This window comes from Megascapheus bottae, chromosome 28, assembly GCF_031878675.1.
Source record: "Megascapheus bottae isolate mThoBot1 chromosome 28, mThoBot2.hap1, whole genome shotgun sequence".
Taxonomy (NCBI): Eukaryota; Metazoa; Chordata; class Mammalia; order Rodentia; family Geomyidae; genus Megascapheus; species Megascapheus bottae.
Genome location: NC_143536.1, coordinates 14909134 through 14922895, shown reverse-complemented (window position 1 = coordinate 14922895; position 13762 = coordinate 14909134). Strand labels below are relative to the sequence as shown.

General features: G+C 41.6%; 1 protein-coding gene across 2 annotated transcripts in view; it reads left to right on the top strand.

Moving 5' to 3' along the window:
• The window catches only part of Pi4ka (phosphatidylinositol 4-kinase alpha), a 117549-nt gene that overhangs the window by 16419 nt on the left and 87368 nt on the right, over nt 1–13762 (top strand). Inside the window, exons 4-9 of one of the 2 annotated variants that reach the window (XM_090320563.1) lie at nt 3531–3619; nt 5080–5152; nt 5781–6040; nt 7511–7577; nt 10548–10681; nt 13509–13574. In XM_090320563.1, coding sequence (XP_090176689.1) covers nt 3531–3619; nt 5080–5152; nt 5781–6040; nt 7511–7577; nt 10548–10681; nt 13509–13574 — 689 coding nt within the window. Of the gene's footprint in view, nt 1–3530; nt 3620–5079; nt 5153–5780; nt 6041–7510; nt 7578–10532; nt 10682–13508; nt 13575–13762 lie in introns of both variants that reach the window. The other variant, XM_090320562.1, reaches the window with a different exon arrangement.

Below are 13762 nucleotides of genomic sequence, written 5' to 3'. Positions count from 1 at the left end.
TTTCCAAGGCTCCAAAATTATCTTGGAATATGTTTAGCCTTTTAAATTTCTGAAAGACTTCATATAATATTTTGGATATAGTCATAAAGTAGCCACTTATTGGTTGTGGAAGGGGCTCAGTGATACAGTGTTTGCATAATAAGCACAATATCCTGCTTTAAGCCCTAGTGCTGCTGTTAGAAGGAAAGTGTGGGGGAAGGGAGGGAAGGAAGGGAAAAGAAAAAAAGAAAAGAAAAAGGATTAGAGAGACAGAGAGAGGCACTTGTCTTTCTCACTGGTGGCAATACCATAAGTTGTTAGATAGGTTAATGGAATGTTTTACTGTCCTGTTGTGGCTATGTTCTGCTTTATCTTTGTTCTTCAGTATTTCCAGTGACCTGCCATGCTTAAAACTCATAGTTCCCAAGTTATATATATCTTCCACAGTCTGAAGGATTACAGATTAAATAGAATGCCATTACTTAAAAGTTAGATTGTGTCCAACAGTGTTTCACCTAATTTGAGAATACATGGACACAAGTAGTTTTTGTGCCAATACTGAGGCTTGAATTATTTAGGGCCTGGGCCTGGTCCCTTGGCTTTTTTTTTTTTTTTTTTTTGGTGGGTCAAGGAGCTTGAATCCAGCCTGGGTACTGTCCTTGAGATCTTCAGCTCAAGGCTACTGCTTTACCCTTGAGCCATTTTCTTGAGGTTTATTGGAGATAAGAGTCTCAAGTCCTTTTGTACCCAGGCTTGCTTTGAACCTTCATCCTCAGATCTCAGCCTCCTGCATAGCTAGGAAAACAGGCATGAGCCAACATGCAGCCCCTTACGTTGTTTTTTTTTTTCTTTTTTTGCCAGTCCTAGGCTTGAGCTCAGGGCCTGAGCAATGCCCTTGGACTTTCTCAAGGCTAGAGCTCTACCACTTGAGCCTCAGCACCACTTCTGGCTTTTTTCTATGTATGTGGTACCAAGGAATCGAACCCAGGTCTTCATGCATGCTAGGCAAGCACTTTAACCACTAGGCCAAACTCCCAGCCCCCCTTCTTTTTTTTTTTTTTTTTTTGCCAGTCCTGGAGCTTGAACTCAGGGACTGGGCACTGTGCCTGAGCTTCTTTTGCTGAAGAATAGCACTCTACAGCTTGAACCCCAGAGCCACTTCTGGCTTTTTCTCTTTATGTGGTACTGAGGAATCAAACCCAGGGCTTCATGCATGCTAGGCAAGCATTCTACCACTAAGCCACGTTCCCAGCCTCCCTTAGCTTATTTTTGCTCAAGGCTGCTGCTTACCATTTTTGGTATTTTGGCAGTTAATTGAAGACTCCCATGAACTTTCCTGTCTGGGCTGGCTTTGTTTTTTTTTTTTGTTTGTTTGTTTGTTTTGCCAGTCCTGGCCTTGAGCTCAGGGCGTGAGCACTGTCCTTGGGCTTTCTCAAGGTTAGAGCTCTGCCACTTGAGCCTCAGCACCACTTCAGGCTTTTTTCTATGTATGTGGTACCAAGGAATCGAACCCGGGCCTTTGTGCATGCTAGGCAAGCACTTTAACCACTAGGCCAAATTCCCGGCCCCCTGGGCTGGCTTTGAACTGAGATCCTTAGATCTCAGCCTTTCAAGTAGCAAGAACTATAAGCAGATGCTACCAGCACCCAGCGCAAGTAGGTTTTAATTACAGAACAAAGATAACTTTTATATGCAGGGATTTAGAATGAAAGTTAAAACGTGATTTAGAATATTGTTAGAGATGACTAAATTCCAAAATTTTATGTGGTGTGTGCTGGGGATGGAACCCAAGGCCTTATACATGCCAAATGTATTCAACCACTGAGCTGTACCCTCTGATTTTTTAAGTTTCCTATGTGGAAATAATAATTGATTTGTTTTTCCTTTTCTCTTTTATCTTTCAAAGTAGTATTACTTACACTGTTAAAGTCTTAGAGCGGTATTTCTTATCATCAGCATTACCTAGGCACCTGTTAGAAATGCACATTCTTCAGACTCTACATAAGATCTGCTGATTTGAAACTCTGGGAGTGGGACATGGATGGTCTGAGTTTAATAGGTTTCTAGTGAATCTGATATATGTGCAAGACAGAATGATCTAGGATCACATTTTAAAACTGTTTTTTTGCTTTTTTGATGTAAGTACTGAGGTTTAACTCAGGGCTATATTCCTTAGCTTTTTTACTTAAGGCTGGTACTTTTTCACTTGAGCCACAGCTCTACTTTCAGCTTTTTAGTGGTTAATTGAAGAAAAGGGTCTCAGCCCAGATTTTGCTGTCTGGGCTGGCTTTGAACCATGATCCCCAGATCTCAGCCTCCTGAGTAGCTAGGATTGCAGGGGAGAACCACCAGTCCCCAGCTCATTTTTGATCATTTAGATAATACTCCTTCTAGCCTTCAGGGCTCTCCTAAGAGAACCTAGCACTGGGAGAACTAAAAGATTATGAGACATGGTTGAGGTGTAAATTATTTGTAGAGGATATGCTTAGCATGCATAAAGCTCCGGGTTCAATCCCAGCACCAAACACATAAAATAATTTTTTTTTTGGTTGGTCATGGGGCTTGAACTTGGGCTGGGCCCTGACCCTGAGCTCTTCAGTTCAAGGCTACTGCCCCATGAGCCACAGCACCACTTCTGGTTTTCTAGTGGTTAATTGGAGATAAGAGTCTCACAGACTTCAGTGACCAGGCTGGCTTTGAACCTCTATCCTCACATCTCAGCCTCCTGAGAAGTTAGGATTACAGGTGTGAGCTGCTGTGCCTCGCCATAAAATAATTTTTAAAACACTTTTAGAGAATGAAGAAAAGTTTTTGTCACAATACAGCAGAAAATAAAATACAAATATACTGTACTTTAAAATAATATTTATTATGTATTTGACAGTTGTTCCCCCCACCCCCATCCCCTGTTCTGGGACTTGAACTCTGGGCCTGGGTGCTGCCTCTGAGCTCTTCAGCTCAAGGCTAGCACTCTACCCCTTGAGCCACAGTGCCACTTCCAACAGTTGTCTTTCTTGTATCAGTCTTTATCAATGTTGATTTCTCATTTCTGTTTAAGAAATAAAACTGCCCTGTTGAGAAGCTATAATCTCAAACTGTAAATTGACTCAGGAATCATTTAAGTTTATTGAGCCAAAACTTTGTCTTATTAAAAAATAAAGGTAGAGGGCTGGGAGTTTGGCCTTGTGGTAGAGTGCCTGCCTAGCATGTGCGAAACCCCAGGTTCGATTCCTCAGTTTCCATATACATGGTAAAAGCTGGAAATGACGCTGTGGCTCAAGTGGTAGAGCTCTAGCCTTGAGAAAGCCCAAGGACAGTTCTCAGGCTCTGAGTTTAAGCCCCATGACTGGCAAAAAAAGAAAAGAAAGGTAGATGTATATCTCAGCAAATATATGTGTGGCCATATCTGTCTTATTGACTCAGTGAGGGTAGCTGTAGAAGCTGGATCCCTAGCAGGCCATGTAAGAGAGAAATACAGGTAATTGGATGGTCATCATGTTGTCCAGGAATCTTGTTTCTGATAGTCTGATTCATATCATCCCATCTCCCAGGTGCCCTCCCTATTGCAGAGAGCTTCAGCTTCTGCCTGGTAACTTTGCTGTCTGATGTGGCTTTTAGGGACCCCTCACTTAGAGATGAGGTAAGTGTGTGTATCTTGTGCATGGCTATTAGATCAAAAAGAACTCCAGAATGATGAAAAGCTTGAAGTGTGGTTGGATTGTTTATGTTGATTTAATTGTAGATCTAAGAATTATCTTATGCTTACTTTTCAATTTACAGTATTTTTCAGAATCTTTATGAGTCTTTTTCATTTTTATTATTATAAAGGTGATATTCAGGGCTGGGAGTTTGGCCTAGTGGTAGAGTGCTTTCTTAGAACGCATAAAGACCCGTGTTTGGTTTCTTGGTATCACGTACATAGAAAAAGCTGGAAGTGGTGCTGTGGCTCAAGTGGTAGAAAGGTAGCCTTGAGAAAGCCTTAGGACAGTGCTCAGGCCCTAAGTTCATGCCCCAGAACTGGTTAAAAAAAGAAAAAGAAAACCTAAAACAAAAGAGTTCATTTCTTTTTTCCTTTCTCTTCTTCCTCCTCCTCTCCTTCTTGTTCTTGTTCTGCTTCGTCCTCCTCCTCCTCCTCCCCCTCCTCCTCTTCTTCCTCCTCCCCCTCCTCCTCCTCCTCTTCCTCTTTCTTCTCCTTCTTCTTTTTCTTCCTCTTCTCAGTCATGGGGCTTGAACTCTGTGCCTAGAAGCTGTCTCTGAGCTCTTCAGCTCAAGGCTAATACTCTACCACTTGAGCCACAGTGCCACTTGCAGTTTTCTGGTTGTTAATTGGAGATAAGAGTCTTGAGAGACTTTCATGCCCAAGTTGGCTTTGAACCGTGACCCTCAGGTTCTGCTGGGAGAGGTGGCTCAAGCCTGTAATCCTAACTACTCAGGAGCCTGAGATCTGAGGATCTTGGTTCAAAGCCAGCCTGGGCACTAAAGAACATGGGACTCTTATCTCCAGTTAATCACTAGAAAACGGGAAGTGGCTCAAGGCGTAGGGTAGTAAGCCTTGAGCTGAAGAATTCAGGGATAATGCTCAGCTTAGAGTTCAAGACCCACAACTGACCAAAAAAAGTCTCAAGGATAAGAGAATAAGAGTTTCCTGCTCTGGCTGGCTTTGAGTCACGATCCTAGATCTCAGTCTCCTAAGTAGCTAAGATTACAGCACAGCTTAATTTTTTGTTGTTAGTTAGATTTATCATTTAAGAACAGTGGTGAGCAGAACTAGGACTTTGTAGTCATGAAAGGAGATAATTTAGGGACCTATCATCTGTTAAGAGAATATGGTGGAAGAAATGGTCCCAAGGGCCATGGATGTAAGCCTCAAGAGGTCAACATAAGTCCATTGTTAACAGGAGCTTAGGTACAGGTCCAGAGAGGGACAGTTGCTATCCATAAAAATTGGCTGATTGGCCACTTGGTGTAGCCTATAGTGGAGGGAGATTATGGGGTTCATCTAGATAATGTCTAAAGCTTCTTCAAATTTTGATTCAGTCTTGTGGTACTTATCTGATTCTTTTTATAAGTTTATTTATTTTGTTTGCTCTACTCTTGCAGATTTTAGAGGCACTTTTGCAGGTTTTGCATGTCCTTTTGGGAATGTGCCAGGCCTTGGAGATTCAAGAGAAAGGTATGATTATAAATCTTTACCTTTTTTTCCCTTTCCTCTCTTTCCTATTCCCTTTTCTCTCTTTCCCATTCCTCTTCCTCTCCCATTGCCTTTCTTTCCCTCTTTTTTCACTTACACCCTTCCTTTCCTTTCCCTTCCCTTTCCTTTTTTTCCCCCTAGTCTTTGCTCTTTTCTTTGGTACCTAATATGCAGTTGAAACATGAAATTTTTACATGTGCTATGTACTGGTATGCTGAGAGGCTACTTTGTACACAAATTTTACTGTATGCATAATTTTAGTCTTCTGAGTGAAGCATAAGTAGTTTATTTTTCAAAGGATGTTTTTCCCAGATCCTAGATTGTCAAGAAACTTTGTAACATGACCTACTATATTACTGATTTTAATGTGTATTGAGTAGATCAAGACCTCCCAAGGCAAGCAGCTTTGATGGAGAACTAGGTTGACATTATTGGTAATGACAGACTTAAAATATCATATGTTGGCCATTGGGGTTGACCTAATACTTTACCTTATTCTCAGCCTTCAGAGTTTTTGTGGGTGGGTTATGAAATGTTAGCCAGTGCTACAAGTTAGTGCAGTATGACTCTCACAAGTCTCCTCTGATGACATTCTCCTTTGATCTTCTAGAATACCTTTGCAAGTATGCAATCCCCTGCCTGATAGGAATCTCTCGAGCATTTGGACGTTACAGCAACACAGAAGAGTCTCTCCTTTCAAAGCTCTTTCCCAAAGTCCCTCCTCATTCCCTTCGAGTCCCAGAAGAGCTTGAAGGCATTCGAAGGCGTTCCTTCAATGACTTCCGCTCTATCCTCCCCAGCAATCTATTGACAGTCTGTCAGGAAGGCACCTTGAAGAGGAAAACCAGCAGTGTATCCAGCATCTCTCAGGTGGGGCTGGGCTCCTGGGATAAGAGCCAGAGAGAGAGCATCTCATTAAGTGCTCATATGAAGAAAATACCACTTGCTTATAATTTGAGAAACTTGAACATGAACAATTCTTACTTCTTTTTTTTTTTTTTTTCTGTTTGTTACTGTACTGGGGCTTGAACTCAGGGCCAACAGGCTGTCACTAATTTTTTTTTTTTTTTTTTTGCCCAAGGGTAGTTCTCTCTCAGTTATTCCACACAGCTCTAATTCTTGCTTTTTGGTAGTTAATTGGTGGAGAGTCTCATGCCAGGCTTGTTTTGAACCCAGATCTTCAGATCTCAGCCTCCTGAGTAGCTGACTGGGATTACAGGCATGAACCACTGGCACCTGGTGAGAATTCTTGTAATATAAAGATTTACGTTATACTTTTTGTTTTATTATTGGGATTTATTTATTTATTTATTTATTTATTTATTTATTTATGCCAGTCCTGGTGCTTGAACTCAGGGCCTGGGTACTGTCCTTGGGCTTTCTCCAGGCTAGTGCTCTACTACTTGAGCCACAGCCCCACTTACAGCTTTTTCTGTGTATGTGGTACCAAGGAATCAAAGCCAGGACTTCCTGCATGCTAGGCTAGCACTCTACTACTAGGCCATCCTCCCAGGCCCTGGGGTTTTGATATTTTAAATCTGAGTCTTGCTCTGCCTTATCCCAAGCTGGCCTGGAGTTCTCTGTGTAGTCCAGGCTGGTCTCAAATTTATGATCCTCCTGCCTCTGCCTTTGTGCATGCTAAGCAGCACTCTTCGACTAGGCTACACTCCTGGTACCCTGCCTCTTCCTTTTTAGTGCTGAGATTGCTAGTATGTGCCACCATGCTTGGGCCTTGGCCCCTTTTTAAGATTTGCTAAAGTGTTTATAGTGTATACCCTATATGCATACATGTCATAGCAGTTAGGTGCTAAACTCTGTTCTGAGTAAGAGGTAGTTCATGTTCTTATAAAATATATAATTAGATTGAGCATTCCTGTACATGCCTATAATCCCAGGATTTGTCAGTTAAATGCAGGGAAATTGTGAATTTAAGGTTCACCTAGACCGTAGCAGGACTCTGACTCAAAGAAAACAAAACAAAGCTGAAAGAAAAATATATAATTGAGAATATCAGTGGTAAAATACTTGGATATTATGCAGGAGGAAACTGGGTTGTATCCCTGGCACTGAAAAAAAATAAAAAGTAAAATAATTGTATATTTGACTCATGGAGAATGGGTAAAAACACTTAAAAAATTCAAATTTGTAATCAAGTACAAAATATATGGTTGACGCAGACTATTCAGTGCTATAGTTTATAGGAATATAGTAAAGAATGTTGTAACTATGTTAAGCTTTATAGAAGAGGCAAGGCCCCTTGGACAGACAGAAAGAATCTGTTATGACTCTGACTGAGCTCTCACTGGCCTTTTCTGATCTATACCTGATTGTATGTTTCAGGTCAGCCCGGAACGTGGCATGCCCCCTCCCAGTTCTCCTGGAGGATCTGCCTTTCATTACTTTGAAGGTAGGTTTCATCTCTGCTAAGACTATTGATTTGGTACTTGGATAGGAGGCTCATAGTAACTTCTCCTGATGTTAAAGGTACTGATAACTTTGTGTGGTCATAGATCTATGAGTAGTTAACTATCAGAAATTACTTTCTGTTTTCATTTAAACTTCTGTCTGTCTCTCTACATTTCTCCTTCTGTTTCTCTTTCTTTCTTTAGTACTGAAGATCAAAACCAGGGCCTTTTTTTTTCCATCTGTAGAAATTATCTGTTTTATTTTGAGGCAAGGTCTCATTATATGGGCAGGTTGGTCTTAAATTCACTATCCTCCTACCTTAGCCTTCTTAGCTGAGATTATAGATATACACTACTACACCCAGCTGCTACCAATATGAAAATATTATTGATTTGATTTAATGGTAGTTTTGGGGTGTGTGTGAGTGTGTGTTTTGATGTTTTTTGTTTTTTGGTGTTTTTTGTTTTTTTTTCTAATTTGTTCCAGTATTGGGAATTGAACTTGGGAATCTGGCCTGGCCCTTTCCTTTTCTTTTCCCCTTTCTTTTTCCCCTTTCCTTTTCCCCTCTCCTTTTCCCTTTTTTCCCCTCCCTTCCCCCTTCCCTCCTTTCCCCTTCCCCATACCTCATGCCCCATGCCCCTTGCTCCTTCCTCCTTCCTCTTTGCCCCTTCCCCCTTCCCTTTGCCCATCCTGGGGCTTATACTCAGGGTGTAGATGCTATCCCTGAGCCTTTTGTGCTCAAGGGAGTGCTCTACTACCTGAGTCACAATGACACTTCCTGTCTTTTCTGAGTGGTTTATTGGAATCTCATGGATTTTTCTGCCTGGGCTGGATTTGGACCATGATCCTTCTCTAATTACCTAGTTGTAGGCATGAGCCACTTTTGCCTGGCTTATCAATTATTCGATTTGGGATTCATATTTTTTTTTTTTGCCAGTCCTGGGCTTTAGCTCAGGACCTGAACCCTGTCCTTGGACTTTCTCAAGGCTAGAGCTCTACCACTTGAACCTCAGCACACTCCCAGCTTTTTTCTATGCATGTGGTACCAAGGAATCGAACCCGGGTCTTCATGCAGGCTAGGCAAGCACTCTACCACTAGGCCAAACTCCTGGCCTGGGATTCATATTTTTATTATTAAAATATATTATTTAGACAAAAGGGTTCCATTGTGACATTTCTACACATATACAGTGTATTCCGATCAGTTTCACTCCATCATTCTCTGGGTTCATGTTGTTAATAAGTATCAGAAGATATTTATTTTTTTTTATTTATTTACTATTGTTATTTGCCAGTCCTTAGACTTGAACTCATGGTCTGGGCACTATCCTTGAGCTTTCACAAGGCTAGCGCTCTACCACTTGAGCTACAGCACCATTTCCAACTTTTTCTGTGTAAGTATCGAGGAATCGAACCCAGGGCTTTGTGTGTGCTAGGCAAGCACTCTACCACTAGGCTACACTCCTGGTCCCTAGAAGACATTTAGATTGTAAAATTTTTCCTCATGTTTTTGGGTGGAAGGGTGGTACTGGAGGTTGAATTCAGGACTTTACCCTTTCTAAGCAGTTACAACTTAAGCTACAGCCCAACCTCTTGCTTTACTCCCATTTGGGGGGATGAGGTCTGATTCTTTTTCCCAGGCCAGTCTGAACAGCAGTTCTCCTGTTACAGCTGCATGGACAAATATGCTACACCATGCCCAGCTGTTAGTTGAGATGACATCCAGCTACTTTTGCTTCATCTGGCCTCAAGCCTATGGGACACTCCTAATTTCTGCCTCCTGAGTAACTGGGATTACACTTGTGAGCCCCTCTTCACTTTTATTTTTTGTCAGTTCTGAAGCTTGAACTTAGGGCCTGGGCACTGTCTTTGAGCTTTATCAAGGCTAGAACTCTACCACTTGAGCCACAGCACCACTTCTGGCTTTTTCTATGTATGTGGTACCAAGGAATCAAACTCAGGACTTTATGCATTGTAGGGAAGTACTCTACTGCTAGGCCACACTCACAGCCCTTAATTTGTTTGTAAGACATTTAATATTTTCCTTAAAAATTAAGGTGGTTGTTTTTCTTCTCTCACTGCTTAGCTTTAGAAACTGAACTTTTTTTTTTTTGTCTTACTGAGTTGTTATTCTTTGGACCAGTACTTAATTTTTTTTTTTTCCAGTCCTGGGCTTGAACTCGGGGCCAGCACTATCCTTGGGCTTTCTCAAGGATAGAGCTCTACCACTTGAGCCACAGCACCACTTCCGGTTTTTTCTTCTATGTATGTGGTACTGAGGAATCAAACCTGGGCCCAGGGACAGTGCCTAGGCTTAGAATGTGGCTTAGTAGTAGAGTACTTAGAGCATGTGTGAAGCCCTGTGTTCAATTCCTCAGTACCACATAAACAGAAAAAGCTAGAAGTGGTTCTGTGGTTCAAGTGATAGAGTACTAGCTAGCCTTGCACAAAAGAAGCTCAGGGATAATGCTTGGGCCCTGAGTTCAAGCCCCAGGACTCGACCCCCCCCCCCCAAAAAAAAAATCGACCATGCTAGATGGGTATCACTGTCTCATACCTGTAAACCTGACTACTTAGGAGGCTGAATTCTAAGAATAGCAGTTCAAAATTAGCCTAGGCAGGAAAGTCTGAGAGATTCTTATTTCAATTTAACCACCAGAAAACCAGAAGTGGTACTGTGGCTCAAAGTGGTAGAGCACTACTTAGTCTTGAGCGGAGAAAGCTTGGGGACAGCACCTACTCCCTGAGTTCAAGTAAACTTAAAACAAAAAAGTAAAATAAGTAAACTTAAATAAGCAAACTTAAAACAACAGCAACAAGGAATTGGGAGTATCTACAGAAGCAAAATCTATATCTTTTTTGTTTATGAGGTAAATCCTTTTGAAAAAACATCCCTGCTATGTGTGCTCAGGTCTTTCTGTTGTTTGTTTGTTTGTTTGTTTTTTTTCTCATCTAGCCTCTTGTCTGTCAGATGGAATGTCCCTGGAACCTGAATATTACTTCTACACCATCAGCTCCAGCTTCTCAGTCTCTCCCCTATTCAATGGTGTCACTTACAAGGAGTTCAGTATTCCACTAGAAATGCTCCGGGAACTATTAAACTTGGTAAGCAGCATGCTGGTAGATAACTGGCCTGAGGTGATTATCAGTCAGTAAAATTGCCAGTGTTAAGCTGGACACTGGTGGCTCACGCCTATATCCTAACTATTCAGGAGGCTGAGATATGAGGGTGCCAGCTTGGGCAAGAAAGTCTGTGAGATTCTTATCTCCAATTAATCACCAGAAAACTAGAAGTGGCACTGTGGTTCAAGGGATAGAGTGCTAACCTTGAGCTGAAGAGCTCAGGGGCAGCGTTCAGGCACAGAGTTCAAGCCCTATGACTGATCAAAAAAAAAGAAAAAAGAAATCGCCAGTGTTTATTTTGAAACAGCATCAAATTCATAGTTCTGTCTGAACATCACAAGTGCTGGAAGTATAGATGTGCGCCAGTATGCCTGGTAGAGAGAAATTTGGAGTACATTCAAATTCCTTGAGATTAGAAATACAAATGGGGTGCTGCTATATTCCCAGTCAAATCTCAAACTCCTGGGCTGAACTGATTCTCTTGGCTTAGTCTCCTGGGTAGCTGAATCTCAAGGCACATAGCACTGTACGATACTACTGTACCAAATACCCTATACAATTTAAAAAATAATTTTATATGTGTGAGCTATTATATGAAGTCTGTGGATTTTTCCTTTTTTTTTTGGTCAGTTGTGAGACTTGAATTCTAAGCCTGTGTACTGACCCTGAGCTCTTCAGCTCAAGGGTAGTGTTCTGCCTCTTGAGCCATAGCGCCACTTCCAGTTTTCTAGTGGTTAATTGGAGATAAGAGTCTCAGGGACTTCCATGCCCAAGCTGGCTTTGAACCATAATCTTTAGATCTCAGTCTCCTGAGTAGCTAGGATTACAGGTGTGAGCCACTGACACCCAGTGATTTTTCCACTTCTGATAACATTTTGGTGCTAAAAATATTTTGGATATTTTGAATTGGGATATTTTGCCTGTGTAATTATTTACAACTATAACTTAGAAGTCATGAATTAGCAAGTTAAGGAAGGAGGAGAGTATTACTAGAGCCAGAGTACAGTACCTTTGCAGGAAGTCCTCACAGCCAACACGTAGAGGAGGCTCCAGCAGGCCCATTTAGAAGTTAAGACATCAATGTTAAGTTTAAGGATGTGCAGGCAAATCGTAGAGTTAGAATCTGTTCGACGTTCAGATTCCATTAGGTGCAGTGCTTTTCTGTTATATCTGACTCATTGTCAGGGGTTGCTCTATTTGGATTAATACAAAACCAATGACATTCTTATTTGAATGTCTTTGGATGATCTTGAAGTAACATCAGAGAAGAATTTATGTCATTGGCAAAGTCTGGAATAGATAGGTGTTTTGGTCTGATCAAGGGGCCTTTAAGTTATTATGATAAAGCTGGATAGTTCAAGATAGGTCTGATTTTTTTTTAAGGATAACACCCAGAACCTTTATAATAGGCAGGCATTTACCACTGAGGTACCTCATTAGCTCAGTCAGTACAAGATTGAGTAGATAAGGGTGACAATATCAGACTAAAGATTATATGCTTAATGTTTTGAAAACTACCAAAAGTGTGGAACAAGTATTCCAGAAAGCAGCCATTTCTGTTTTAGGTAAGAGAACAGACATTGCTCAAAGATTTAAGAAGACATTAAAGCCTAGGGCTGTAATATAGCTCAATAGTAGAGAGCTTTTGTGAGCCTCTTATCTACAATTACCCACCAGAAAGTTAGAAGTAGAGCGTAGCTCAAGTGGTAGATCACCCGTCTTGAGTAAAAAAGCTATAAGGACAGAGCCCAAGCCCTGTGTTCAACTAGAAAGTTGGCCTGGCATGTGAATTCATGCGTATAGTCTCAGCTATTCAGGAGGCCTTTAAAGCAGGAGGATCCTTTGAGCCCAGAAATTTGAGGCCAGCCTGGGCAACATAGCAAGACCCTATATCTACCCTTCCCCCCATACACACACATGAAGGAAAAAAAAGTTTAAATAGGTACATAGGTATTGGGGTTGAGGCTATAGTTCAGTGGTAGAGTACTTACAAGGCCTAGGGTTTCATCCCCAATACCACCACCATCCTTCCTCCACCAAATAATTTAAGGTGCATAGTGTGTGCTCTAGTCTGTTTTCCTGGACAGCTTTGGAAGGACCAGTGTATCAGGCCTCTAGGAGGAAAGCAGAACCCTTACCACCTGAGGATTGGCATCCAAGAATGGATCAGGGCAGGTGTTCCTACAGCTAGGTTAATTGAGCAGATGAATGTCAATGGTACCTGCGATTTGAACTCTCATATCCTGGAGTTGATTGGTTGGTTGATTTGTAATGTCATTCAAACCTAGGATAAGGAAAGAACTCCTTAGTGATGCTAAAAGGGTGTTTTTAGCATCTAGCTTAATTAATATACAAAATATCATTGCCCTATCACATTTCAAACCATATATTTTTTTGTTAGAGATATAACTTGGGACCTCTAGCCTACTCTACCACTGAGCTATAATCTACTGTGTAAATGTTTTTTTTGTTGTTGGCCATAGGGCTTGAACTCAGGATTGGGGTACTGTCCCTAAGCTCTTTTGCTCAAGGCTAGCATTCTACCACTTTGAGACACACTGCCATTTCTGGTTTTCTGGTGGCTAATTGGAGATCAGAATCTCAGGGATTTTCCTGCCCCAGCTGGCTTTGAACTGCAATTCTCAGATTTCAGTCTCCTGAGTAGATAGGATTACAGGCCTGAGCTACCAGTGTCCATCTGGTTGAGGTTTTTTTTATTTTAATGTCAACTTGAATTATGCTTTGATGGAAGGAGCTAGCATTCTTGTCTCTTTCATTATATCATTTGCTTCTTTTGTCTCCCTGACAGGTGAAGAAGATTGTTGAAGATCCTGTCCTCAAATCCTTGGATGCAATTGTAGCCAACGTGATAGAGGTATGTCCCTTCTGAGGACATTAGCACAAATTTAGTTTGACTTTACATCTGTAGGGAGAAATCAGGAGTTCATGTGGGAGGTAGAATGAAAGGAGTTTTCTTCCTTTGCTTCCTTTTTTTTTTGGGCGGGGGGGGGGGGGGGGGGTCGGTCGTGGGACTTGAACTTGCAGACCTGGGCATTGTTCCTG